Raw genomic sequence first — 27,897 nt, 5'->3', positions numbered from 1 at the left:
TTATCACCCGGGTGATGTGGCAACCTTGGACAAGCGGGCCTCTCGGGCCTCCGTTCTGGGAAGTGAAAGGCTGTTCTCCAGGCCTGAGTCCTGCGATGGTCAAGGGAGGTCTCAGGCCGGCAGGGATGTCCCCGCACCCAACGCTAGGGCCGATTTCTCCGTACTTGGGGAATGACCTCACACCAGCTTTACTCAGCAGGTTACCAGACACCCGAAGGTCAGCTTCTGGTTCTTTGTGCAGGCAGGGACACGCGGTGTTCTCTTGTCTTCAAGGTTTAGGGGGGAAGAGGAAAGTCCCCTTCCAACCGGGCTGCCTAGGTCTGGGCCCAGCGAGCTGTGTGCTGGGAGGGAGCGTGGGACCCTCGCAAAGGGCTGGGGACAGGGCAACCCTGCGGATGGCCTTGGGGCCTGTAGGAAGGCCCCTGTCTGTGTGCGTGTCCTTGTCCTCCTGTATGTCTCTGCTGGGCCCCCCCTCTCCGTCCTGTACCCTCCACACACATAGCTCCTTCGCCAGCCCCTGACTTTGGATTGTCCCCAGCTCTCCGTTGGGGGAGATAACATTTGACCCTATTATCTTTGGGCCTTGGCGCAGGGCATGGTGACTATGAAGGACATAGGGCTTTCCCATTTCTAAATTCAAACCCCAGCCTTGCCACTTAAGGCCTGTGTGAGCTTGGGCTAGTAATTTCCACTCTCTGAGCCTCAGTTCCCTCATCTGTAAAGTGAGAGTAGTGCAGAGAAACCCTCCGCTCTGACTGTCTGAGCCCACCCCTCCACACCCATCCATCCACTCTTTCCTGCCTGATAATGAAGGGGGCATCTTGTAGCCTCCGGGAGGGGCAGACAGCGTTCCTGCTTTCCCGCCTGAGGCGCACGGGGGTGACAGCACTGGCCCCCGGCCTCCTCCAGGGTCAGAATCTGGACAAAGGGCTGATGGCTTCTGTGGTGTAGTGGAAAGAGCTCTGCTCCTGAGTTGGGGCTCGAGGCTTGTCTGCTCTCCCTGTGTTGTGACTGTCAGCTGATGCTTTCTGCCCCCTGGACCTCGGTCCCTCCTGTAAAAAGGAAGGGGTCGGACCAGGTGCTCTTGTGAAGTCCTTTCCTCCTCTGTCATTGTAGGGGGGCCTTCCGCTTGCTGGGAGGAGGCAGTCCTGGGATCCTGGCTGGGGCCAGGGGTCCTGGCCTTCCCTGGGGTGTGTTAAGCCTGGAGCGGTGGTGGGTGGGGAGAGGTGACTTGGGTGGCGTGCTTCCTTACAGTTCCTGGCCTGTGGGAGGAGTGGGGGCCCTGGAGCCTGTGTTCCCGCACCTGCGGGCGGGGGTCCCGGAGCCGGACGCGGAGCTGTGTGCCCCCCCAGCACGGTGGGAAGACCTGCGAAGGTCCCGAGCTGCAGACTAAGCTCTGCAACCTGGCTGCCTGTCCGGGTCAGTAGCGCCCTCCCCTTCCCTCCTCTCCTCTGCTCCCCTCTCCCCTGCCTCACCACCCCCAGTCCTGCTGACCCCTCACCTTCCTTTGCCAGGGCGCTGGCGTTACCTACTGAGTCTCTTGGGCAAAAAGGAGTCCAAGATGTGAGCTGGGCTGGAGTTGGGGCTGGGGAGGACCATTGAAGTGGGAAAGGGCCAGATGGGGAGACCCGTCCTGGATTTTAAACTGTGTCCTGGCTGCTGGGGTTGGAAGGGGAAGCCTTGAGGTTTGGGTAGAGGGTCTTTTCCAGCTTTACCATGGGCCCCCAAAAGAACTGAGGGGAAAGACCCCTAACTCCATTCTCTAAGGGCAGTAGGATTTCTAGTGATGGGTTTGTGAGGGTCTGGGGGCAGATATCTGGTTAATCCCTGATGATCCTCGGAGTCCAAAGTGTCCCAGAACCCTGGCCTTGGCCATGGGGAGGCCCAGCACTGGACAGCAGCCTGGTGACCTTGGGGAAGAATGACTTGGACTGTCTGGACCTCAGGTTCTGTTCTGTAATACAAAGGAGCACACGTGTATGACGGTGACAGGAGGAATAATGGGGGAGGCTCCCTAAAGGGAGACTTAACCAGCCCAGATCTTCAGAAAGAGCCCGGGTCCTCAGAGGTAGCAGATTGGAGTGGGGGGCCTTGCTGCTGACATGCTTTCTCCTCTTCCTGGTGTCCCCCAAAGTGAGGAGGACAGGTCCTTGGGACCGGGGGCATACTCAGTGCCTTGGTTTTGGGTCAGGGTTGTTAAGAGGCTTGGGGTCCGGAGGCAGATTATGGAGACCTTTTCCCTGGAGCCTCCTCTGGGCCTCTGATGGCTCCTGTTCTCACAGGCTCGTGGTGCCTGTGGTGGGTGAGCCTGGGGACAGGACATGTGCAGTAGGCTTTCCCTTCCTTGTTCTCTGGCCTGCTCCTGGGGGCTTAGAGTGGGCTCACCCCTATGGGCCAGGACTCAAGAACAGGTGCCCCTTGGGCATGAACCCAGCCAGCGTGGCACAGTGGAAATGTCCCAGATGTGTATTTGGAGGTGGAGAATATGGTTGAGAAATCAGCCCCAGGACCACCTTTGAGTGCCTGCGATGGGCCTCTGTTTCCTTGTTGGTACAGCAAGGGGGGACTAGGTGGTCCCTGAGGTCCCTTCCCCTTCTGAACCCTGTGCCCTTTGCTGCTGCCCCCTTCTCCTTAGCTCACCATCTGGCGTCCTCTCTGTTTCTGTCTCCCTGGGGCAGTGGAAGGTCAGTGGCTGGAGTGGGGCCCCTGGAGCCGCTGCTCCGTGTCCTGTGCCAATGGGACCCAGCAGCGCAGCCGCCGGTGTAGTGTGACGGCCCACGGCTGGGGCGAGTGCCGGGGTGCCCATGCCGATGCCCGAGAGTGCAGCAACCCGGAGTGCCCAGGTGAGCCGTGGTGGGGAGTGACCCGAGCTCACTGTCAAGGGCGGTGGGGCCGAAAGAGCCCTGGGCTCGGGCGTCTGGGAACATGGGCTCAGATCCCAGCTCTGCTGCTTTCCACAAGTGTAATGCTGGGCAAGCCTGCTCTCTGGGTTCTGGTTTCCTTAGCCATAGAATAAGAGGGATCTTTTCCAGTTCCACATTCTGGCGGCTTCAAACAGGATCCCCCCACATCCCCCTGCCCCCACCTTGCCCCCTTGGGCAGGGCGTCCAAGGGCTAGCGGGCATGGAGGGAAGTGGGTGCCCGCCTGGGCCTCTGCCCCCATGCCTTATGGGTGCCCTCCTCCAAGCAGCTGATGGCAAGTGGGGCCCGTGGAATCCTTGGAGCCTGTGCTCCAAGACCTGTGACACAGGCTGGCAGCGACGCTTCCGCATGTGCCAGGGGACGGGGGTGCAGGGATACCCCTGTGAGGGCAGCGGTGAGGAGGTGAAGACATGCAATGAGAAGAAGTGTCCAGGTACCTCCCCGCCGGGGCCGGCATGCTGCCAGCAGGGGCAGGACGGGAGGGAGACGACGGAGAGGGCTCGGGCTCGCTCAGCCAGAGCAACGTCAGGGGCAAGGACGGGGCCCCCGAGCCAGGGGCATGGCTGCAGGGAAGGAGCCGAGGAAACCTCCCGGGGTCACCTGCCCAAGGGGAGATTGCTCAGAGCTGGGAGGTCTCCTGGAGAGGGAGGCATTCCCTCCGTCCTCCAGGAAGGCTTTGGGATCTCGAGGTCACCTGGGAGACAGCTGCAGAGGGTGCTATGAGCGTGGGTCCCCCAGGCTCAGGCTCAGCTGCTCCCCTCCTTAGCCCTCCATGAGATGTGCAGGGATGAGTACGTCATGCTGATGACCTGGAAGAAGACGGCTGCGGGAGAAATCATCTACAACAAGTGCCCGCCCAACGCCACAGGTAGGGGCTGCCATCGCCTGTGCCCCTTCCCCGCCGGCCACTGTTGCTCAATCCCCACACCGGATGCTCTTCTCTGTTCTAGGGTCTGCCAGCCGCCGCTGCCTGCTCAGCGCCCAGGGCGTGGCTTACTGGGGCCTGCCCAGCTTCGCCCGGTGCATCTCTCATGAGTACCGCTACCTGCACCTTTCGGTAGGGGCAGCCCGGGACCTCCTCTCCCCACCTGCTGGGGTGCAGAGGAGTGGGTGGGTGGGCAGGGCGGCCGGAATCCTGGCCCCCACTGCCTCAGGATTTGCACACAGGTGTGCCTGGCTCTAGCCTGCGCTCTCGGGTCTGTCTGTGTGTCTGTCTGTGTGTCCTGCTACTCTGGTCCCCACCTGCCCCTCCCAGATGTCTGTCTGTCTCTCCCTGTCTGTCTTGTGGTATCCCTGGCTTTCCTCTCTCCTTGTCTCTCTCTTTCTGTCTCTATCTCTCTATCCCTGTCTCTGTGACTGTCTCTGTCCCTCTCTCTGTCTCTCTCTTGTCTCTTTCTCTTTCTGATCTCTGTCTCTATCCCTGTCTCTGTGACTGTCTCTGTCTCCATCTCCCCCCTCCCCCCATTTCTCTGTCTCTCTGGCTGTGGTTGGTTTGGGGGGGCTCTGTGTTAGTCCCAGGAGAGGGGCTAGAGCTGACCCCCCTCCTTCTTGCCCCCCCAGCTGCGGGAACATCTGGCCAAGGGCCAGCGGATGCTGGCTGGCGAGGGCATGTCTCAGGTGGTCCGAAGCCTGCTGGAGCTTCTGGCCCGGCGCACCTATTACAGTGGGGACCTGCTCTTTTCTGTGGACATCCTGAGGAACGTCACCGACACCTTCAAGAGAGCCACCTACGTGCCCTCGGCGGATGATGTCCAGGTGGCAGGGCTGGGCGCTTAGCATTGGGCAGCTGCTGACCCCAGGGGTCACCGGGCCTGACCTCCTCACTGTACATGGACGTGGGGGATAGGCTGGCCACACAGCCACTACCTAGGGGACCTGCAGGGGCTTGTCCTTCCATGTGTGCCCTGAGAACTCCCTTACAGACATGGCCCCAGCCCCCTGCATGACCAGCATCCAGAGGGAGCCTGCCCCGGGGGCCATGAGGGGTAGAGGAGGAAGGGGTGCCCCGCCACCTTTGGCAAGGCATGGCTTCTGGGAGCTCTCCGTGTGGACTCAGGGGGCAGACAGTGCCAGGACCCAGCACAACCCTGACCCCCACTTAAGCTCTCCCTCCCCCTACAGCGCTTCTTTCAGGTTGTCAGCTACATGGTGGATGCAGAGAACAAGGAGAAGTGGGATGATGCTCAACAGGTTAAGAGGACCAGGGCAGGGCCTTGGGCTGTGGGTGGGAGCTTGGGGGGCTCAGCGAGAGCCAGCAGGGGCCCTCTCCCCAGCCCTGGGCCTCCAGGCTGGCTCCTCATGCTGCCTGTGGCTTCCAGGTGTCCCCGGGCTCCGTGCACCTGCTGCGGGTGGTGGAGGATTTCATCCATCTGGTGGGGGATGCGCTCAAGGCTTTTCAGAGTTCCCTCATCGTCACCGACAATCTGGGTATGGACTGGGATGCGCTTCCTCCGGAGAAGGGCAGGGGGGCTGGGCTGGGAGCACAGCAGAGCCGGGCAGTACCCTAGGGAGATGGTACTGATTTGCCCCTCTGTGCTCCTTCCCCTTCCCTGTCTCTCCCTGTGGTGCCCTCTCTCGGCACCCCCGGGCCTCCCTGGGCCCGGCCCCTGCAGTGATCAGCATCCAGAGGGAGCCGGTGTCTGCTGTCTCCAGCGACATCACCTTTCCCATGCGGGGCCGCCGGGGCATGAAGGACTGGGCCCGGCACTCAGAGGACCGGCTCTTCTTGCCCAAGGAGGTGCTGAGCCTCCCATCTTCTGGTAAGACCTTCCCTGCACTGGGCCCGGGGGGGGGGGCCAGGCCAGGCCATGTGCCCGTGGCCCCCTCAACCCTGTGTCTCCCTCTCCCCCCAGAAACCGACGAATCCTCCTACTTTGTGATCGGAGCCGTGCTGTACCGGACTCTGGGCCTCATCTTGCCAGCCCCCAGGTAAGGCCAAGTCTGGGGACCCCCCAGGTGGATCCCTCAGACCCCCGCTGTCCCAAGCTCTCACCTCGCTCCCTTGTCCACAGGCCCCCACTGGCAGTTAGTTCCAGGGTCCTGACGGTTACGGTCCGGCCACCCACCAAGCCGACGGAACCCCTAATTACTGTGGAGCTGTCCCACGTCATCAATGTGAGTGAGGTCAAGGGGTGCCCGGGCCCAGGTCCCCTGGGGTGGGAGCGTGGAGACCCTGGTTTCTCTGCCATCTCTGCTGCAGCGCCCCTTCTCTTTGCCCCCGTACCCCATGGCTGCCCTCATTTTGGTCCTCCGCCCTCATACATCTGCAGGGCTGGGCAGGGGGAAGGAGAGCGGCCTTGAGGCTAGGCCCGACTGCCCCTGACCCGGCGTCTCTCTGTCCCACAGGGTACCTCAGATCCCCACTGTGCCACGTGGGATTACTCTAGAGCGTGAGTACACAGGGGCCTAGAGGCAGCCTGGCCTGGCCTTGGACCTGGACCCCAGAGCCCAGAGGTGGTTGGACTGGCCATGGACCTGGGCCCCGGAGTCCAGCCTGGCCTGGGGCAGAGCTGCTTGGGGCAGTGGGAGGGCCTGGCCAGGCCACTGACTGACTCGCCCTGACTGTTCCACTCCCCCTGGGCACCCCTCTGTGTGGAGGAGCTGCCCTCCAGACCCCAAGCACTCAGACCGGCCCTGGGCCATGGACCAGAGGCAGAGCCTCTTCTGGGCCACTCTGCCTTCATGACCAGGCTGCCTCCCCGTCTGTAGGGATGCCAGCTCTGGGGAGTGGGACACGGACAGCTGCCAGACCCTGGAGACCCAGCCGGCCCACACGCGTTGCCAATGCCAGCAGCTGTCTACTTTTGCCGTCCTTGCCCAGCTGCCCAAGGACCTGGTGAGGGGGTGTGTGCAGTGTGTGAAAGAGAGAGCCATTCTGGCATTTCACGTGTGTGTGTGTGTGTCCGCGGACATCGCCACGAGGCACAGTAGGGACCAGTCTCCCTCCCCACCTCTGCCCCTCCCCCCTGGTGGCTCCGTCATGGAGAGCCGCGGAGGAGCCTCTGCTCGCATGGCCCGTCCCCATTCTGAGGCTCAGTTTCCCCATCTGTAAAACCAGAGAGGCAGGCTGAGGGACATTTAAGGCCCTTCTCCACTGACATCCTGTGTTCTAAGGGCCCTTATCTTTTTACATTCTGTATTCTAAGCTTCCTTTCACCTCTAACATTCCATATTCTAAAATTCTTAGCTCTGATTTTCTGGGTTCTAGGGTCTCTGTCCCCTCTGATATTCTATATTCTAGGGTTCCTTCTCCCTCTGACTCTGGGTTCTAAGAGCCCTCCCAGCTCTGACCCCCTGTGTATAACCCCTGTGACCCAAGAGTCCCCAGCACAGACAGTCCCAGCTGAGCCTGGCCCCTGTAGAGAACCCGTGGGGGCAGAGGGCACTAGAGCTGAGCTTCCTCTCCTCTGAGGCCCCCCATCTGCTGCTCCCTGACTCCCCCTCTCTCTGGCCTAGAGTCTGGAGCTCTCAGGTGCCCCCTCTGTGCCCCTCATGATCGGCTGCGCTGTTTCCTGCATGGCCCTGCTCACCCTTCTTGCCATCTATGCTGCCTTTTGGAGGTGCGTGCGTGCATGTGAGGGACAAGGGGTGGCGGGGAGGGAGGGAGGCAGCTGGGGGCCCGGATAGAGGCCGGTGAAAGAACCTGGAATCCAGAGCCTAGAACCCCGGGTTCTGGGTGCTCGTCCTGCCCCATATTGTTTGTGTGGCCTTGGATGAGTCCCTGCCCTGGGTGCTGATGGGCCCTTTGTGAGTGGCGCTGCAGGGAGGCGCTCGGGGAAACGTGGGACCACCCCTGTGCCCCAGCCCCTCCGCAGTGGGTGTCTCTCCCCCCTGCCCTTTCTGCCCCCCCAGATTCATCAAGTCCGAGCGCTCCATCATCCTCCTGAACTTCTGCGTCTCTATCCTGGCCTCCAACGTGCTCATCCTGGTGGGGCAGTCCCAGATCCTGAGCAAGGCAGGTGCCGGGCCCGAGGCGGGGGCTGTGAGGGGCCCCTGGGGGCCGTGGGGGGCTCAGTGGGAGAACACTCACACCCCTCTGCCCGTGACAGCGCCGGCTCGGCGTCTGCGTCTGTCCCTGGAGCTGCGTCTGAGCGTGGGTGGGCTCCCGCCTCTCCTGGCTGCCTGAGTGTGTCACCGGGCCTGTGTCGTGCTGTGTGTGGGCGCTGGAAGGGGGGGCTCTGGGAGCCTCTGGTACGCTGGGAAGGGGGAGGGGTCCCGGTGCCCTCCTGCTCCATGGGAGCCTGAAGCGGTGCCAGTTGCTGTGCCCACCCCATTGGAGAGCCAGCAAGGGCACCCCCGAAGCCAAGGTTGGGCAGCATGGGCATGTGAAAGGGTCTCCTTTCAGGGTCAGGGAGCCCAAGTTCAGATTCTGTCCACTCCTCTGAGCTCTGGTGTGTTCTGCGCCCCCAATGCAGACCCGTCATTTAGTCTCAGTTTCCCAGGTGGTAAATGGGGAGAATCAGCTTGCAGGGGTCTCAGGTTCCTGAGGGGGTGCAGCCTTGTCAGGCCAGAGGGTGGGCCATGGAGAGGGGGCAGCTGGGGAATGAGCTCCTCCCTTCCATTCCAGGGCGTCTGCACCATGACGGCGGCGTTCCTTCACTTCTTCTTCCTCTCCTCCTTCTGCTGGGTGCTCACGGAGGCCTGGCAGTCCTACCTGTCCGTCATTGGCCGCATCCGTACGCGCCTGGTCCGCAAGCGCTTTCTGTGTCTGGGATGGGGTGAGTGGGAGAGCGGCAGAGGGAACCCTGGGCGGGGGCCTCTGCACCCGGCCCCTCAGTCTGGAAACGAGGGCTTGATGCGGCCCCTCCAGGGCCCTCGGGCCCTGTCTGCGACCTGGGGTCTCCCCGGGGAGCCCGGGCTGGGTGGGAGCTGGCCCACAAGCAAATCTGGGGAGAGGTTCCTGGCCCGGGAGTCAGTGGTGGTGCCCTTGGAGGCCCCTGGGCGTCTGCTTCTGCTGGGAAGAGGGAAGGACGTCCCAGCCCCTGCTCAGTATAGTGGGGGGTATGAAGTGCACTGCCCGTAGTCCGACCTTGTGTGATGGGAGCTGGGGGAGCAGGGATGCCTCCCCCAGTCTGGGAGCAGGGAGACCCCTGTTCAGATCCTAGTTCTGCTACCAATTCATCATGATCACCTTTGGGGCCTCAATTTTCCTATCTGTAAAATGAGCCTCTAGTCTCCATCTGGCCAGAGGCAGGAGGAAGATCCCAGCCTCCCCAGGCCTCCCTCCCTCCCTTTCTCTCCTGGCCTCCCCAGTCTGGCCTCCTGCCTCCCCTCTCCTGGCCTCCCAGCCTCCCCGGCCTCCCCAGGCTCCTTCCTCCTGACTGCCCTCTCTCCCCAGGCTTGCCCGCTCTGGTGGTGGCTGTGTCAGTCGGCTTCACGCGAACGAAAGGCTACGGCACGGCCAGCTAGTACGTGAGGCACTCAGAAAAGGGGGGACTGGGGAGGGGATGGTGTGAGGGTCTTTGGGGGCAGGGGAGGGGCACTCATCCATCCACCTCTCCCTCTGTGCGAGGTGCCCGCCCAGGGCCAGGGATGCGGAGAACGAATCAGGCCCTGCCCCCAAGGAGCCTGTGGTCTAGGGGAGGATGGGGACAAGGTGGTGGGAGGGAGGCTCAGAGCGGAAAGGCTCCAGGGAGGCCATCCTCGGCTGAGGCTTATAGGAAGCGAAGGCCTTCTGGCCCAGGAGGCAGCCTCAGGCTCCCTGGGTGGCTCGGGGCAAGCCCCCTCCCCCCCCGCCTCAGTTTCCCCTGAGGCACAGTGAGGACAGTAAAGTTCTGTGACGGTGTCTGAACTGTATGAAGTGCCTGCCGATGTGAGAGGGGGCTCCTAGTGAGGGAGGGGGCTAGGACGCAGAGGGGGCTTCCTCGGGGAGGTTTAGCTGAGTGGGGGGCCAGAATGGGACTGGGGGGAGGGGCAGAGAGCTCTGCCTCTGCCTCAGTTTACTTGTCTGTGAAACAAGGAGGGCTGGGTGTTGGGATTGGACCCCTCTGACAGCCTTGTTCTTGTCCCAGCTGCTGGCTCTCCCTGGAGGGGGGGCTTCTCTATGCCTTCGTGGGCCCCGCGGCGGTCATCGTTCTGGTAGGTGCTCCTTGCCTCGGGTCCCTGGGCACATGGGGTGGTGGGGCCCGCAGGAGTCAACCAGACCATCCCCCCCTGCCTCCGGGCCAGGTGGCCGGGCTCTGTGTCATGGCCCACTTCCCGCCCTGGCGGGGGGCCCTCTGTGACCCCCCCCCCCGCTTTTCCTCAGGTGAACATGCTCATTGGAATCATCGTCTTCAACAAGCTCATGACCCGCGACGGGATCTCCGACAAGTCTAAGAAGCAGCGCGCTGCGTAAGCTAGACCCGGTCCCGGGCCCCGCCTCTGCTGCCCACCCCTTGGGGCCCTGGCCCTAGCATCAGGGCGGCCCAGGGTCCCCGAGTCTCCCCCAGAGGGCCTATGGCTGCTGGCACCCCCACAGAGAGGGCAGGAGGGCAGGAGGGCAGGAGGGAAGCAGTCTTCCCCGAGTCATGGAAGGAGCACCAGACTGAGAGCAGGACACGGGGCTGAGATCCAAGGTCCCAAAGCTTTGAGCCTCCCTTCTTCTGGCCTCAGTTTCCTCATCTGTGAAATGGGGATAGGGACACTGACCCGTCTCCCTCCCAGGGCCTCTTCCAGGCAAGTGCTTCTGCCCACTTTGGGGCGGTCTAGGAGTAGGCAGCTGTGGTGGCGAGCAGGGCCGCGGCCTGGCCCACACTAACCGGGCTCTCTCTTTCTCTCGTCTGCCCTTCCCCTCCCCCCCGTTCCGGGGCTGGCTCTGCCTCCGTCTCTCCCTGGTTTTCCATCCGTCCCTCTCCTCCCCCGTGTCTGTGCCCCCCAAGCCCGCAGCGGCTCCCCTGTGCCAGCCTCCTCCTCCTCCCCTGCTCGGCCTGTGGAATGGTCCCCAGCCCCCTGCTCAGCTCGGTCACAGCCAGGAACGCCATGTTAGTCCTGCCCCATGGGCGGGGTGGGTGGGGAAGGGGGGCTGGGCGGAGGGGAGGGGGGCTGGCACTGGGGGAGCTCAGGGACCTTCCTGGAGAAGGGGACCCCAAGGATGGGCAGCCCGGCCTGTCCCATCTCCTTGCTCGAGAACCTGAGGAGGCCATTAGTGTCCCGAGGAATCCCAGTGCAATTCCTGCTCCTTATCCCTCATCTCGGTTTTCTTACCCTAAAAAAAGAAAAAGAGGGGGAGAGTCGGTCCCATGGGTCTCTCTGGTCCCTTCCGAGCCTCAGTCCTTTGGAGACCTGGGGAGGAGACCTCGGAGGGCAGCCTCTAAAGCAGAAAGCCCGCTTGCAGCATCTTTGGCAAAGAAGTGGTCGGTTCCATCTCTGCTTGGAGCTCTCCGGTGACGGAGAGCTCACTACCTCCCAGGAGGGAGCCCATTCTCCTTTGAGACAGAATCAAGGTCTTCTCAGCACCTTCTGCTCTGCCTTCTGGGGCTGAATGGAGCAAGGATCTGAGCTCTTCCTTATGACAGCCCTGCAGATACTTAAAGGGCTAGTGCAGCTCTACCCTTCCCTCCCACTAACTCCCACTTTTCTTACCTAAACTAAATGCTTCTTTCCATTGATCTCGTGATGAGGGTCCCAAGCCCCTCAACAGCTTCCAGCTTGTTATTGTTTCACTTGTGATGCCGTGAGCCCAGACAGACCCTTTAGTCTGACCCTTGCCATCTCACGGGTACTAATGCCAGTGGGGGAAGCATCAAGCATGAGGGGGGTCTTGCCAGCCACTCTCCTTTCCTTGGGCACAGAAGCCCCTCTGTCCTCCTCTCCCTTCAGCACCGGAGGGAGTCAGGGAAGGGAAAGGGACAAAAGTCAGACGGAGGCCTCTGAACGAGGGGTACCGGTGATGTCCTTGGGCCTTCTGGCACTCAGGTCCAAGCTCCCTGCCTTCAGGCTGCAGAGGGAGCAGTGTGGGTTTGGGGGAGACTCATCCCCGGCCCCTTTCAGTCACTCCTTCACCTTCTTACTCTTTTCTCTTCATCTTGTCTCTGCCTTTCTTCCAATTTCAGTTTCTGTGTCTGTCTGTCTGTCTGTCTGTCTCTCTCTCTCTGTCTCTCTCTCACACACACAACCCCCTTCTGTCTCTGTCTCTCTCTGTGTCTGTCTGTCTCTCACACCCCCACTTCTGTATCTGTCTCACAACGGCTCCCCCTTCTCTGCATTTGTCTCTCCCCTGCTGCCCCTCGGTGGGCACAGACCTCCACTTGTTTCTCTTCGGGGTCTCCTCTGGGAGGCTGCACAGCATGGCAAGAAAGGGATGGCTCTGAAACCCAGACCTGTGTTCCAGGCTTGCCTCTGGTGCTACTGCCCGTGACTTTGGGCAGGTCACTCACCTTCCTGGTGCCTCAGTTTCCCGCTCTGTAAAACGAGGCCACGCGAGGTCTTTGAGCTCTGTCACCCTGTGGTCTGTCTGTCTCTGAATCTCAGTTTTGGTCTCTCTCTGCTCTCCTCTGTCTCTCTGACTGGGCCTGACTCTCCTGCGTGCAGAGCTCAGCTCTGGGTCTTTTCTCCCCGGTTACCTCGGAGGTCCCTGCAGCTCGAGCCCAGACGTCCCAGCCCGGCCCCGGGGATCGTGGGTGCACCCGAGGGCCGACGTGCCCACCTGCTGTCTCTCTGCTCCCTGCAGGGCCTCACTCTGGAGCTCCTGCGTGGTGCTGCCGCTGCTCGCGCTCACCTGGATGTCCGCTGTCCTGGCCATGACGGACAGGCGCTCCATCCTCTTCCAGGTCCTCTTCGCCATCTTCAACTCTGTCCAGGGCTTTGTCATCATCGCCGTGCACTGCTTTCTGCGAAGAGAGGTGGGGACCCGACCCCGTTCCCCGGCCCTGACTCTGGGGGCTCTGTCCCCTGGCGGTGCAGGGGGAGAAGGCGAGGACCGGAGAAGGGCCTGCTCCTGAGCTCACCATACTGGGGACAGGGGCTGGTCACAGGGACCGTCCCTTCTCCCCAGCTCAGCACCCTCGGCGGGGCCATTACTGACCAAGGCTCCTGTGTCCTTGGAGTTCTGGGAGGCTCAGGCACAAGTGGGGAGAGCAGAGACCCTCTGAGGGATCAGCGGCTCTGTGTCTGGTCTGGTGGTAGAGAAAGGGCAGTTAGGTGACCCAAGGATAGAGAATCCAGTCTCAGGCACTTCCTAGCAGGGTGATCTTCAGCAAAAAAAAAAAAGTTTGCCTCAATTTCCTCATCTGTAAAATGAGCTGGAGAAGTAAATGGCAAACTACTCCACTATTTTTGTCAGGAAAACCCCAGATGGGGTCACAGGGAGTCAGAATTTGGGTCTCCTTGCCAAGTGTCCAGGAGGATCCTCCCCATGAGCTCCCAGCTTAGGTCTTTCTGGGCCTCTCTAGGAGCTGGCTCTCTGTCTCTCTCTCTCTGATTCCATCTCTCTGTCTTTGACCCTGTTTCTGTCTCTATGTCTCTTCTCTTTCCCTGTCTCTCTTTCTGTCTTTGTCTCCTCTTTCCTCTCTCTCTCTGTCTTTCTTTGTCTCTATTTCTCTGTCTCTGACTCTCTTTATATCTCTTCTCTCTATTTCTGTCTCTTTCTGTGTCTCTTTTTTCTGTTTCTAGGTATGTCTCTCTGTCTCTTTCTCTTTATATCTCTCCTATCTCACCCATCTCTCCATCTCTCCCGTCTCTCCCGTCTCTCCATCTCTCCAATCTCACCCATCTCACCCATCTCTCCATCTCTCCATCTCTCCCGTCTCTCCATCTCTCCCATTTCACCCATCTCTCTCCATCTCTCCAATCTCTGTCTCTCCCATCTCTCCCATTTCTCCATCTCTCCATCACTCCCATTTCACCCATCTCTCTCCATCTCTCCATCTCTTCTATCTCTTCCATTTCTCCATCTCTTCCATCTCTCCATCTCTCCCATCTCTCCATCCTTTCCATCCCTTCCATCTCTTCCATCTCTCCCATCTCTCTATCTCTCCATCTCTCCCATCTCTCCATCCTTTCCATCTCTTCCATCTCTTTCATGTCTCCATCTCTTCCATCTCTCCATCTCTTCCATCTCTTCCATCTCTTCCATCTCTCCATCTCTCCATCTCTCCCATCTCACCTTGCCCATTCTCATTTAGCTTCTGGATGTCTCCTGGCCCTCAGATGTCCATCTCTGTCCAGTTCCTGTCTCTCCCCAGTCCTTGTCTCCTCACTTTGTTCCCACCCTCCTCCATCTCTGCCATTTCTCTCTGCAGTCTTCCATCTCTTCCTCCTCTACCTCATCCCTGCTCTCTCTGTCTCAGGATGGGAGGATCTGGCTTTGTTTTTCCTGGGCATGGGCAGGACAGGCCCAGGGGAGCATGAGGAGGGAGTCAGGCCAGGGTGGGAGGATCTGGGATAGTGAGTAGCTGTCTCTGGGAGGATGGAGGAGCTGAGTTGGACCTGAGAGCCTGGGCGGCTCCCAGCCTTCTGAGGGAGGCCGTGACAGGTGGAGTCCTAGACTAGGACTTTTCTGCCAGGTCCAGGACCCACCAATGCCTCTTGCCTGGCTTAGGTCCAAGACGTGGTGAAATGCCAGATCGGGGTTTGCAAGAGCCAGGACAATGAGAACTCACCTGGATCCTGTAAGAACGGGCAGATCCAGGTCATGGTGAGTGATGTGGGCAGGGCCGGTGGACACCCCCGGAGCAACTGGGGCCCTCTTCAGCATGTCTTCAGCCCCACATCATGTTGCCCCAAGCGTTAACCTTGAGGAGGACAGAGACTGTGCAGACAGAGCTAGCCCCTGACTTGTAGGGTTGGGAGAAAGGATGAGGCTTCACTGGCGCATAAGAGCACCATCATGGTACAAGAGGCTGAGTCCTGCATGGTCGGGGGAGCTGACATCTTGTCTTGTCCTTGCGACTGATTCACTGTGAAACTCTGGGCAAGACCAGCCTCCTTCCTGAGCCTCAGTTTCCTCGTCTGTAAAAAGAAGGGGTTAAATCTGACCTCCAAGGTGCCTTCCAGCTCAAGCTTCTTTGTTTTAAGGCAGCTTCTAGCTCAATTTAGCTTCCTCCCACCAAGCTTCAGGGAAGGGAAGGTCTAGGGCAGAGGAGGAGAGCCTCTTCCTTCCAGTGCCCCTTTTATCCTTTTTCTTCCCTTCTTCCCAACCCCCTTCCCCTCTCTGCCTATAGACAGATTTTGAAAAGGACGTGGACTTGGCGTGTCAGACAGGTGAGGTGTGAACGCTCAGGAGTGGTGAGACCCCAGCTAGGGAGGGGAGGGGGGAGGAAACCCTGTGGGAAAGGGAAAAGGAGCACCATGGCTAAGGACCTGGACCTGGAAGAGTCCCCTTCCTGGGCCATGAGGCACTGGGGGCTCATGTCATTGGGCTGCTCTGCCCAGGAATCATTCAAGGTACCAGCACGGGCCAGGAAGAGGGGCTTTGGATAGGAGGCATGTATGTGTGATGTGGAGGGGAGGGGAGGGGCAGAGGAGCACCTATGTGGGGGCCTAAGGGGCGGGGAACAGCATTCGTGCCTCCTCCCTGGCTTCAGAGTGGGTGACTGCAAGGGTCCTTGCTGTGACAGGCTGGGAGTCTGGGGTCCCTCCCGGGATCTGAGACCCTGATCCAGGACCAGTCAGTCAGGCAAGGCTTTGCCCCTGCTTTAGAGGGATCTGGGTCCGGGTCTGTCCTTGGAACAGGCTTTGTGGCAGGGCTCAGAGGCGGACACGGTGCCCATCGGGGTTCCTGAGTCCACTCCCTCTCCCCTTCCCCCAGTTCTGTTCAAGGAAGTCAATACCTGCAACCCCTCCACCATCACGGCCACGCTGTCCCGCCTGTCGCTGGATGAGGACGAGGACTCCAAGCCCTGCCTCATGGGCACAGAGGGCGGGATGAACTTCTCCCCACTGCCGGGCAACATCTTGGTGCCCATGCCAGTGCCCTCCCCTGGTGTGGGCGAGCCCCCCCATGCGCACGACAGCAACCCCGTGTACATGTGTGGGGAGAGCAGCCTCCGGCAGCTGGACTACACCTGGCTGCGGTCCGGGGACCCCGGGGGCGAGGGGGAGTACACGGTGCTGCCCCGGAGGACTCTGAGCCTCCAGCCTGGCGCCCGCGAGGAAACCAAGCGGGCCAGGCCCGAGGGCACCCCTCGGCGTGGGGGGAAGGGGCTGGCCCAGACGGAGGCCTACCCCAGCTTCCTGTCCGTGGACCATGTGGGCCTGGGCCTGGGCCCGGCTTACGGAACTCTGCAGAACCCCTATGGGGTGCCCTTCCAGCCCCCGCCCCCGGCCCCATCGGGCGCTCGCCAGGGCCCCGCCCCCGAGCCGGGCGAACGCAGCCGCACCATGCCCCGAACTGTGCCTGGCTCCACCATGAAGCTGGGCTCTCTGGAGGTGAGCGGGCCGCGGGAGGAGGAAGGGCAGGAGCGTCCCGGGGTCTTCCCCATGGAACTCGGAGGCTGGGCCACGATCTGTGGCCAGATAAAGGGGGGGAGACAGCAAAGCAGAATCTAAGGAGCTTAGTGCAGTCACAGGGTGATGGAAGGGTGGGGGAGATCAGGGAGGCTTCCTGGAGGAGGCAGCATTTAAATTGAGCTTTAAGAAGACAGGTAAGAACTCAGAAGGCAAACGGGCCCCAGATCAGCGTGAGCCCACGCGGTCACAGAAACGTAGGCCGGAGGGAAAGAAAGAATTCAGTTTGCCCAGAGCATGGAGTGCCGGGAGAAGCAGGATGCGAGATGGGGAGGTCTGCCTGGGAAGTGGCAACAGCAATTTAAGAGAGAGAGAAAAATAAGGGAGAGTTTTCTGCCAGCCTGACAGTCCCCAGCTTAGAGAGTGAGCTCCCCGAGCCTTTTCTGTCTGTAATCAAAGCTTGGTTTCCCCCTGAAACTGGGGGACTTGATCCTGGGAAGTGTCAACAGGGTTTGTGAACTCATTAATTGTCCTTCTCTAGCCCTATCTTGAATGATGTTGGGGTGATTCTTTCCTTCCCCATTTCTAGTCTCCTGAAGTGGTCCTCGGAGGGTGGGATGTTGGAGCCTTTCTTAGAAAGGCTGAAGTAGAGAGGGCTCCGGGAGGCTGTCCGAATGGCTTAGGCAGGAGGAGCTGAAGGCCTGGATTGGGGGGGGGGGACGGAGAAGGGAAGGGAATGGTGATAGGGATGGCTGGCTGGTAGAGTAGGACGAAGGCAGAGGAGGCCCTAAGCCAAAGCAACTACTGATACTGGGAGGAGGAGCAAGTCCAAGAGAGGGATGGAGTCCTTTGGTCCAGATGTCATGGAGTCCAAATGTCCACTGGGGACCGGGAATCGCTTGCAAGGATAACTGAAGCCATGAGAGTGGATGAAATGGTCCAAGGAGAGAGGAGAGAAAGGGAAGAGATGACCCAGGCAGAGCTCCAGGGGAGGGGAGAAGGGAGATAAATCAGTGAACAGCCAGAGAGAAGCAAGGTTGGGCGGCTGTGGAAGGCAAGAGCATCTCCCTGCAGACTGATGGTATGGGACAGGACGAAGAGTTGAGGAAAGGCCGCTGGATTGGGGAACCAGGAGGTCACTAACGGCCTTGAAGTTTTTCAGCCATGTGGGAGGGGCTAGAACGTAGCCAGATTAGAAAAGTGAAGGGGGAATTAGGAGGCCTGGATGCTCTTCCTGGAGCTTACTCGCCGTGTGACATTGGCTAAATCTCTTCCTCTGTAAGAATGAGGAGTTGGACTAAGTGATTTCTGAAGTTCCTTCAAGTTCTGAGATTTCGTGACTTTGGGATCTGGATGCAGGGAAAATGGCGGGGGGGGGGGGGGGAGGGGTAATCCCAGTGAGGCTAGGGGATGGTGGGAGGGGAGAGAGAGAAAGAAAAAGAGAAGAGACAGAGACACAAACACACAGAGACAGAGAAAGAGAGACACAGAGAGAGGAAAAGAGAAAAAGAAATAGAGATAATAGAGAAGAGACAGAGACAGACACACAGAGACAGAGAGAGAAAGAGAGAGAGACAGAGACAGAGAGGAAGAAATAGAGAGAGAAGAGACAGAGAAGATTCAGAGAGACAGACAGAGAGAGACAGACAGGAAGAGAGAAGAAGAAATAGAGAAGAGACAGAGACAGACACACACAGACAGAGAGACAGAGAGAAAGGCAGAGGGAGAGAGACAGAGAGAGATACTAGAGAAGAGACAGAGACAGACACACAGAGACAGAGAAAGAGAGACACAGAGAGACAGAGACAGACACACACAGACAGAGAGACAGAGAGAGATACTAGAGAAGAGACAGAGACACAAACACACAGAGACAGAGAAAGAGAGACACAGAGAGACAGAGACAGACACACACAGACAGAGAGACAGAGAGAAAGGCAGAGGGAGAGAGACAGAGAGAGAAAGAGAGAGAGACAGAGACAGACAGAGAGACAGAGACTGAGTCATAGAATGATGGAGAGAGAAGAAAGAGGAGGAAGAGGAAGGAAAGGGAGAAAGAGAGTCAGACAGAGACAGACAGAGAGAAAGGCAGAGAAGAAGGAGGAGAAGGAAGGAGGGGGGAGATAGAGATTCAAATGCTCAGAGAGCAGAGAGAGACAGAGAGTATGGCACCTCAAGGTAGAAGCTAGGATTATAAGATTGAGAACTAGAAGAAATCTTTGCAGTTTAGTCATTTCGGTCCTGTCTGACTCTATGACCCTATTGGGCATTTTCTTGGAAGAGAGACTGGAGTGATCTGCCATCTCCTTCTCCACCTTATTCTGCAGATGTGGAAACTGAGGCACGCAGGGTTAAGTGCCTTGCCCACAGTCACGTAGCTAGGACCCACCGAGGCCAGATTTGCACTCGGACGTTCCTGGTTCCAGGCCGGTGCTCTCTCACGCCGCTCCCCTAGAAGCAGTCTCAGAGATGCTCTCCTCTAACCCCTTCCACTGGGCAGATCCTCCTGTGGGCCAGGCCTAGGGAAGGACTCGTCCAGCCTTCGTAGGCAGGAAGCAGCAGGGCCAGCGCTCACACCCGGGGCCCCGATTTCAGATCCTTGGTCCACTTTGGTCCCTCCAATCCAGTCCAACGGTCAGTCAGTCTGTTAGGGGCTTTCTGTGACCAGTTCCCACACTGAGTTCCGGAGATGCGAGGAAAGAGCATCAATAGCCTCTGCGCTGAGGGAGCGAGCCTGCAAGTGGGGGCGGGATGGGACGTCCCCTGAGCCCCTCTGTCTGTCCTTCGGGCCCAGTGACCTGTCTCAGCGTGTCACACACTCACACACTAGCTAAAAGCAGCCGTAGTGGGGATGGCTCCAGCAGCTGGGAGAACAAAGACTCCTACGCAAGCTGGATCTTGAGTTGGGTCTAAGAGGAACCCAGAGCTTCTAAGGGGCATTTATGGAGCACCTCCTGTATGCTCGACACCATTACGGGTCCTTGGCTGCAGGATCTTTCAGGAACTGTTTGTCTCCAAGAGGAGGTGCAGGCCTAGGGTGTTTGGGGACTGGGGAGAGGAAGAGAGGGGATGGAGCAGGGAGAAGTGTGGGCAGGGGGAGTGGTCACTGCGTCAGTCCTTGGCCGAGAGTGGGGACGGGTCTCCCTTGGAGGCTTGCCGAGGAGGAGGAAAGACGGGCTCTAGGAGCGGAGAGCTGGATGAGGGGAGCGGGGCTGGGGGCCCTGCTGGCTGGGCTCTGGGAGCACGTGGGCCTCTAGCTGCCTCTGCATCCACGTGTGGGTACCCATGCTCTCACGTCCCTTTGTGTGCCCAGGGGTGTCCCGGGAGCTGGGGGGGCTTGGTCTGCCTGAAGGCCCTGGGGGGAATTATGCCCGTGAGAGAAGCCCTTGTGGTCTGCGCCCCTGCCACCCCTCCGGCTCCATCACTCTCCTGGGGCCTTCTGTAAGCTTGGACGGCTCAGCCCCAAGGCTTCCCCCTGGCCCGGGGAGAGTCCCCACGGTTCCCTCACAGTAGAAGGACGAGGCAGACCTAAGGTACCCTTGGCTTTCCGACACCGGATGTCACCCCAGCAAAGTCCTTTTACTGTCTCTCCCAATCATGTACTAAAGCAGTTTTTTCTCCTTCCCTCCCAATTCCCCCCACTCCCCCCGACACCCGCAGCGGAAAAAGCTACGCTATTCAGACCTGGATTTTGAGGTAAGGATTGCTGAGACAGGGAGCCTGTGCTTACAGCGTACTGGGGGACTCTCCCTTCTGCTCCATGGCTTGGCCCCTTAGCCCCCCTTGCCCCGGTCCTGGAGAACAAGGAATCAGGACACTGTTTAGAACTTGGGTACCAGAGGGTAGCACTTCGGTAGGATCCATCAAAAATCATTTTCATTCAAGAGCTTTCTTTGGTGAGAGGGGAATAGGGAGAGGCTAGATCTCTCCCAGGAAGCAGTGGGGCGGGGGGCCCATTCTCTCAGTCCCCGATCCTACAAGCTGAGGTGACTCCAGGGCTCCATCTGGAGCCATTGCCCACTAGGGTCTGTAGCTGAGCAGCGTTCAGGGGATGAGAAGGCAGGTGGCTCTGGGGGAGTGCACTGAGGGCAAAGGGGACCATCTGAGGGGAAGGGCCCGGGGAGGCGGAGGAGCTCTTCTTCCTGAGCCTCCCTGTCCCCTCAGAAGGTGATGCACACACGGAAGAGACATTCAGAGCTCTACCACGAGCTGAACCAGAAGTTCCACACCTTCGATCGCTACCGGGGCCCGGCCTCAGGCAAGGTGAGAAGAAACCAGATTTATCTTTTTACTTATTTATTTTTCTGAGACAATGACTTGCCCAGGGTCACACAGCTAGGAAGTGTTAAGTGTCTGAGATCAGATTTGAACTCGGGTCCTCCTGACTTCAGGGCTGGGGCTCTATCCACTGCGCCACCTCACTGCCCCAAACGAGATGTATCTAAAAGCACCATGCGATGGCACTGACTCTAGTGTCAGAGGATCCAGGTTCAAAAATCTCTTCACATCCCTGGGTCCCAGTACCCCCTGTTTAGGATGCTTTGGTTCACTCTGGGGCCCTGCATCTTTCCTGGTCCCCGTGACATGGCAGAGGTGACCCAGCTGGGCATTCTGTGGCACGGGCGGGTGCCTGACACTCAACTCCCTTCCTCCCCTCTGCAGAGAGAAAAGCGCTGGAGTGTGTCGTCAGGCGGGGCTGAACGCAGCGTTTCCACTGTAAGTGGTGGTCCTGGGGTCGGGGTGGGTCTGGGGGGGATTGGGAGGGCATTTCTGCTCCTGATGTTTGCTGTGTGACCTCCCATCCTCACCCTGACCTTTTTGGGCCGCTGCTTCTCATCTGTAAAATGAGAGCTTCAGACTAGATCCTTAAGGTCCCTCCCAACTCTGACATTCTATGTCCTTAGGTCCCTTCCAGCCCTGCCATCCCATGTTCTGAGGTCCTTCCCAACTCTGACATTCCACATTCTTTTTTTTTAATTAAAACTTTTTATTTTCAAAATATACGTATGGATGATTTTTAACATTCACCCTTGTATAACTTAGAGTTCCAAATTTTTTCCCTCCCTTCCCTCCATTCCCTCCCCTAGACGACAAGTGACTCAATCTAGATTAAGCATGTGCAGTTCTTCTCTACATATTTCCACAATTTTCATGCTGCACAAAGAAAAATCAGATCAAAAAGGGAAAAAAATGAGAAAGAAAACAAAATACAACAGCTCTTTTACTGTATATTCTAAGGTTTCATTTTGCTTTGACCTTCTGTGCTCGAGGGCCCCATTCTGGTTCTGACATTCCATGCTCTAAGAACTTTGGTTCTGTTCCATGTTCTAAGGCTCCTTCCATCTCTGTTACTATATATTCTAAGGTCTCTTTTTGCTATGACATTCTGTGCTCTAGAACCCCTTTCTGACTCTGACGTTCCACATTCTAAGGGTCCATTCTAGCTCTGACATTCCACATTCTTTTCTTTAATTAAAACTTCTTATTTTCAAAATATACATATGGATGATTTTTAACATTCACCCTTGTATAACTTAGAGTTCCAAATTTTTTCCCTCCCTTCCCTCCATTCCCTCCCCTAGACGGCAAGTGATCCAATTTATATTAAGCATGTGCAGTTCTTCTCTACATATTTCCACAATTTTCATGCTGCACAAGAAAAATCAGATCAAAAAGGGAGAAAATGAGAAAGAAAACAAGATACAACAGCTCTTTTACTGTATATTCTAAGGTCTCATTTTGCTTTGACCTTCTTTGCTCGAGGGCCCCATTCTGGCTCTGACATTCCACTCTCTAAGAGCTTCTTTGGTTCTATTCCATGTTCTAAGGCTCCTTCCGACTCGGTTACTATATATTCTAAGGTCTCCTTTTGCTATGACATCCTGTGCTCTAGAACCCCTTTCTGACTCTGACGTTCCACATTCTAAGACTCCATTCTGGCTCTGACATTCCACTCTCTAAGAGCTTCTTTGGTTCTAAGGCTCCTTCCAACTTGGTAACTTAAGGTCTCCTTTTGCTATGACATTCTGTTTTTAGGGCCCCTTTCCAGCTCTGACATCCCCTCCTAAGTCTGACACTCTGGGTTCTAAGTTCTTCTCAGCTTTGAAGGGATGCTCTAAAGTTCCTCCCAAAGTTCTCTATTTGAAATCCTAGGCTAGAGATCTAAGAACTGTAAAGGATCGCTAAAAGGAGAGAGGGAAAATGCACTCAGAGTGAAGTGGAGTAGGCAAGGGTGAAAGCTATTTAACTTTTTCACCTAACAGGTAAAACTTAGGGGAAGACAGGTGAGAATATTCCGAGAAGGAATGAAGGGAGAGTGTGGCTTGGGCAGCCGTTCTGGTCACGCTCTCCTCACTAGCAGCAGCTAAGTGGCGCTGGACACAGAGCACGAATCCCAGAGCCAGGAATTCCTAACTGCAAATGTAGCCTCAGATAATTAGCATGACCCTGAACAAGTCACTTACCCACTTTCTGCCTCAGTTTCCTTGGCTGTAAAATGGCAACAACAATAGCACCTACCTCCCAGAACTGTGAGGATTAAATGAAATAATATTTGTGTACAGAGTTTAACATAATGCTGAGCATACAGTGGGTGCTTAATAAATGCTTATTTTCTACCGTTTTTCTTCCTCCCTGTCTAGGAGAAGATAAGCCCAGGAGAGAGGCCCCCTTCTCAACAGCAGCCGCAGCAGCAGCAGCAGCAGCAGCAGCAGCAACGACATCAGAGTTGGAGCACCTTCAAGGCAATGACACTGGGCTCGCTGCCCCCCAAGCCCCGCGAGCGGATGGGGCTGCACCGGACACCCCGCTGGGAATCAGCAGGCCTGGGTCTGGATGCGTCTGACGGTGACTTCCAGACGGAAGTGTGAGCCCTGGCCAGTGTCCGGCATCTATAAATATATATATATATCTCTATTTTCACACTCCAATTTGGAAAAAAACCAAGGAGCCAGGGACCCCCCTTTTCTCTTCTCGTGTGCGGTCTTGGCCCTTGGAGGGAGACACAGCCGGACTCTGGCTCCAGACAAGGTGGAGACCCTGGAGACGAGAGGGGTGGGCTGGACTCCAGAGACCTGCTTCTGGCCCGGGGAGGAGGCACAATAAGGGGCCCCCTCCTCATTTTTCAGAGCCTATAGCCCCAGGCCACCATGTCTCCTGCCCCCAAGCCTGTCCGTGCGTTTGTCTGTCCCACCCGGGGCTGGGGGGGATCTTTGTTGGGAATAAAGTTCGCTCTGTGGATTTGCCTGCCAAGTGACCTTCTAGATTGGGGTGGGGGGAGGATGGGCCTGGCTAACCCCTTCCCCATTTCCTTGATGCTCAGCCCAGCCAGAGTTCTCGTAAAGGAGCTTGGGCCCTGGAGCATGTCTGGTGGGGACCCTAAGGAGCTCAAGGGTCTGTCCCAGTCTTAGGACTTCTGTGCTGGAAAGCCAGCAGAGCCTTCCCACCCAGAAAGCTTTCTAGGTTTCAGCTTTAGCACCCGGGGTGCTGAGACTCAGTCCTGCTGCCAGGGCCCCTCGCCCCCGACCCCCAAAGTGTCCGGATCCTTCTTTCCTCTCCCCACCCACCACCACCATTGGAAGTAGGTCAGAGACCCCACAGAGATCGGGGCTATCCCTGTCCCATCGTCACTTTGGGATTTGGCTGGGGGTACCCCTCTCGGGAGAATCTTATTCCCAGTGGGAATGTTCTGTCTCAGGCTTTGAGGACCTTCATCTGCTCTGACTAGGAAACGGGCCAGCTGGACTTGGGGATGAAGAGGCAGGACGAATTGAGGGTCCCAGGGTCAATGAATGAGAGTTAGAAGTGGAGGGCCTGAGATCAGGAGCTTCATTAAGATGAAACAAATCTGAAGATCCCTCTCCAGAGCATGGTCGAGGGGTCCCTCTCTGGTCTTCAGCCGGAGAGTCTGTCGCGCTTCCTTCTCCCTGTACATTCAGGGCCGGTGGGGGTCTCAGAACCCGCCAGCTCCACTGCCCTCATTCTTATAATTGAGAAAATGGACCCCGAAGGTTAAGGGACATGCCCATCTGGGGCAGGAGTTTCCCCTAGGTCTCTCTGCCCACCCCAGGTGGGCTTTTTGAGAGGGAGGCCGGTCATCCGTGGCCCGGGGTCTCCCTCCTCCGCTCTGCTGGGGGTGCTGCTCTCTAGGAGGCCGGTGGGCAGATAGCCTGCTCTTGCTAGGTGGGGACGGGGGCTTCCAGGAAGCATCCTCATCCACCCCTGAGCTGCTACCTGGGCCCCCTGGCCCCTCTCTGCCCTGCCTGCCCTGGCGCTTGACAGGGGCAAAGCAAAACATGACCATGGAACTGGGTGGGGGAGAAAGTAGCTTCAAAGGGAGGAGCTGGAGCCGGCCCTTAACCCGCTGGGACCGTCCCGCCTGCTATCACGAGATAGCAGATCGGGAGCTGGAGGGGGCCTGGGACGTCGGGTGCAGCCTTCTCATCTTATGGGTGAGGAAACGAGGAGTCCTAGGAAAGGAAGCTGCTCCCAGCGACCCGGGCAGAGAAGGAGCCAACCCAGGCCCACTGGCCCTGTCTGCCCGGGCTATGACCCCCCTCCCCGAACCTGCCCTGGCCTGTCTGTCTCACAGACCACCCTCCACACACATGTAGAGTGCACCCAGCATAAAAGCGTGCTACATGCACACACTCCCCCCGGTGGGTTCTGACCTTTGAGCCAGCCCTGTCCTTGTCTTAGCCCATGTGACTCCCAGAACCCCCTTGTCTCACCCAGATTCTCCCAGCCCCCACAGGCCGGCCCAGACCCCTGCATCCCACGGCAACTAAAGTGAGTGAGGCTGGAAATCATACCCTGCTTCCTCGGGGAGATGCTGGTCTCAGCCCCACTCCTGGGACTTCCCTGGGGCAGCAGGTGATGCTCAGCTCAGGGGTGATGAGGGAGGGGCAGGAGGGCCTCCCTGTCCCTTACCTCCCCTCCCTTCTTTGCCTCTGGCCTGCGGCAGGAGGTGGGGATGGCGGAGAAGTGGGCTCTGCTCCAGGCCTGGGATCCCAGGCAGCCTCGGAAGACTTTGGGAGCCGACATCAAGGCTGGGTGGGCACTGGGGTCACCGGTTGAAGCAGCCCCTGGCCCACCATTAGCACAGGGCAGGCCCTTGGACTTGGCCCCTGCAGCGGTTGGAGGGACCTAGTTCTCCCCCGCCCCGCTTTAAGCCTATAGCACCTGGAATCACCAAGTGGAAGCTGGACAAGGATGGTTTGATTGGAGCTGGGAAGGACGTTGGCCATCGGGTCCTGCTTCTGTATGTCCGTCTGAGGAAAGGGAAAATAATTAGCCAAAAGATCCCTGGCTGGTACTGCCAGGCCTGGGCCCTTTTTGCTGGGCCACCTTAGACTTGGGCTATCAGCCCCCCCACCCAGATGCACGCATCCACCTCCAAGTTCTTTCCCAGGGGACCGCCATGGCAGCTCCCAAAGGTCCTTTCCCTAGGGAATTGCCTTGGTGGATCCCAAAGATCCCTTCTCAGGGGACCACCATGGCGGCTCCCAAAGGTCCTTTCCCTAGGGGACCACCATGGCAGCTCCCAAAAAACCCTTTCCCAGGGAACTGCCATGGTGGCTCCCAAAGGCTTGCGGATGCCATAGCCCAGGTTCGTGGCTTTGGCCCTGGGGACAGTCCCCAGTATGGGGAGGAGCCAGATCGGGGGTCATCTCCCACTGCTTTGCACCCCCCACACAGCCTCCTGCTGTTCCTTCTCTCTGCTAGAACAGCTCTTCCCTCCCCCCTGTAGAGAAGAAATTGGAGAACACAGCTTTGCCCCCTTGATTCTCCACCCCCGCTTCTCCTCTCCCTCGATGACAAACAGCCCCGCAGCTGCCAGCAGAGGCCCCTCAGAGACGATGAGAACACGAAGCTCCTTTCCCGGGGGAGGATAAGAGTGTCCTTGGGGAGCATTTCCTACAGAAAAGTTTAAAGGAAGATTGCATACAGTAGCAATGGTTACTGGGACTCCAAAGAAGGGAAGAGTTATTAATAATAATAACAATAAATAATATTTTCAGAGTGTTTTAAAGTTTGCAAAACTTTATAATCATTTATTATTTATAATTTATTTATATTTTATTAATTAGGATCATTTTATTCTCATGACAATCCAATTATAGAAGGGATGGGGAGTGAGATATGTGCTATTATTATCTCCATTTTTACAGATGAAGAGACTGAGGCAGACAAAAATTAAGTCACTTTTTAAATCTAGGCTGACCTGAAACTCAGGATTTCCCATCTCCAGGGTCAGCACTCTATTTACTACACCCACATTTTCCAACTGCCTCCTTTCTCGGCTTGGTCTCCATCATGCATCCCAGATTCATTGCACTGACCGTGGGTGGCAATAATCCTTGGCTGGGATCATCACCTAAGCCTAGGAATGGAGGAATTGAGGCTGTAGAAGCTGTCTAATCCTTCTCTACCAAAAAGGGTTTAAACCCCTAACCTGAACCTTGACATCAGTCTATTTAAATACCGTTCTACAATCACCTTTCTTTAATTTTTTCTTCTCCTATAATGATTTCATATGAGGGCAGGGCTTTTTATCCCTTCTTATGTCATGGTCTCCTCTGATAGTCTGATGAACTCTGGACCTGTTTTCTGAACAATGTTTTTAAGTGTACAAAATGGATAGTCTGACTAAGAAAAGCTAGTGAAAGCACAGTTATTTGGGATCCAAAGTTAAAAACTCTATTCTTCTACAACGTTAAAGTTTATGAAGGAAATAAAATTGAAGGGATGTCATTTGTGAATTTGGGATGGCCTGTGCTATTTTAGAGTTTATATTCCTATCAACCTTCTCCTTTCTAGTATCATAGAATACTAGCGTCTGCAAAGAACCTTAAAAATCATAGGATCTCAAAGATTTATAGCTGGAAGGGAATTTTGACACCATCTAATCTAACTTACTGATGAAGAAACTAAGTTCCATAGAGGTTAACACAGACTAGAATCACACAGCTGGGAAGAGTGTAATAATTTGAACTCAGGTGTTTTCACTTGAAGTCTTAGACTCCATCCACTCTGCCAGAGTACTTGGCTCACACTTTAATTTCCCCTCCTTCATCAGGAGGAGTTTGCCAGTGAGAAGGTACACTATGAGGAGAAACTTAAAACAAGGCTTTCTGATTAGCTGAGAAGGATTGTGGCTAATGAGTTTGCACAGATTCCAAATCATGGTCTTCTAGGGTGGAAGAAAATCATTCTGGTGGGGGAGCCCTCTATGGAGTGTCAAATCAGAGAATTTCCAGTTAAGAAAAGATGTTGGGCCAAACCAGGTCCCAGGAACCTTTGCTAGAGTTTGCTAGAATGCCTTACAAAAACTATATGCTGCAGTTTCTGATAGAATTTTTTTTCCTTTTATGTGTGCTTCAAATGACCTTCCCTCTCTTATATACTTGCCTTTCTCTTCCTTTGAAAATAAGCCCTAGGAAAGAACTCCTTTAGTCTGGAACATGTGGGGGTAGGAATGAAAAAGGGGAAAAGAGCAAAGAGCAGGCTTGGGTGCCATGAGGTTAGATTTAAAATTTTAAAAAAATCATTTAAAGTTTTCAGTTCCAAATTCTATCTATCCCTTCCTCTTTTCCCTCTCCCTTCAATGAG

The 27,897-nt window shown here is 57.1% G+C and overlaps 1 protein-coding gene across 10 annotated transcripts in view; it reads left to right on the top strand.

The window, feature by feature from the left end:
• Positions 1 to 23,526, top strand: part of ADGRB2 (adhesion G protein-coupled receptor B2) — a 62,611-nt gene extending 39,085 nt beyond the window's left edge. For 2 of the 10 annotated variants that reach the window (XM_051987801.1, XM_051987795.1), the window contains 27 exons: positions 1,255 to 1,419; positions 2,679 to 2,843; positions 3,191 to 3,355; positions 3,689 to 3,790; positions 3,873 to 3,979; positions 4,483 to 4,677; positions 5,044 to 5,112; positions 5,241 to 5,349; positions 5,535 to 5,850; positions 5,934 to 6,036; positions 6,268 to 6,311; positions 6,631 to 6,757; positions 7,378 to 7,481; positions 7,774 to 7,876; positions 8,489 to 8,639; positions 9,260 to 9,329; positions 9,933 to 9,999; positions 10,169 to 10,254; positions 10,782 to 10,883; positions 12,572 to 12,743; positions 14,441 to 14,536; positions 15,063 to 15,102; positions 15,650 to 16,269; positions 19,948 to 19,983; positions 20,452 to 20,550; positions 20,950 to 21,003; positions 22,929 to 23,526. In XM_051987801.1, the coding sequence (XP_051843761.1) occupies positions 1,255 to 1,419; positions 2,679 to 2,843; positions 3,191 to 3,355; positions 3,689 to 3,790; positions 3,873 to 3,979; positions 4,483 to 4,677; positions 5,044 to 5,112; positions 5,241 to 5,349; positions 5,535 to 5,850; positions 5,934 to 6,036; positions 6,268 to 6,311; positions 6,631 to 6,757; positions 7,378 to 7,481; positions 7,774 to 7,876; positions 8,489 to 8,639; positions 9,260 to 9,329; positions 9,933 to 9,999; positions 10,169 to 10,254; positions 10,782 to 10,883; positions 12,572 to 12,743; positions 14,441 to 14,536; positions 15,063 to 15,102; positions 15,650 to 16,269; positions 19,948 to 19,983; positions 20,452 to 20,550; positions 20,950 to 21,003; positions 22,929 to 23,156 (3,695 nt within the window). In that variant the 3' untranslated portion in view covers positions 23,157 to 23,526. The remainder of the gene's footprint in view (positions 1 to 1,254; positions 1,420 to 2,678; positions 2,844 to 3,190; positions 3,356 to 3,688; positions 3,791 to 3,872; positions 3,980 to 4,482; positions 4,678 to 5,043; positions 5,113 to 5,240; positions 5,350 to 5,534; positions 5,851 to 5,933; positions 6,037 to 6,267; positions 6,312 to 6,630; positions 6,758 to 7,377; positions 7,482 to 7,773; positions 7,877 to 8,488; positions 8,640 to 9,259; positions 9,330 to 9,932; positions 10,000 to 10,168; positions 10,255 to 10,781; positions 10,884 to 12,571; positions 12,744 to 14,440; positions 14,537 to 15,062; positions 15,103 to 15,649; positions 16,270 to 19,947; positions 19,984 to 20,451; positions 20,551 to 20,949; positions 21,004 to 22,928) is intronic. The other 8 variants (XM_051987804.1, XM_051987802.1, XM_051987799.1 and 5 more) reach the window with 6 other exon arrangements.
• Positions 23,527 to 27,897: the final 4,371 nt, after the last annotated feature.

Source organism: Antechinus flavipes, chromosome 3, assembly GCF_016432865.1.
Source record: "Antechinus flavipes isolate AdamAnt ecotype Samford, QLD, Australia chromosome 3, AdamAnt_v2, whole genome shotgun sequence".
NCBI lineage: Eukaryota > Metazoa > Chordata > Mammalia > Dasyuromorphia > Dasyuridae > Antechinus > Antechinus flavipes.
Note: the sequence above shows the minus strand (reverse complement) of the source record. Positions and strands in the feature narration are given on the sequence as shown.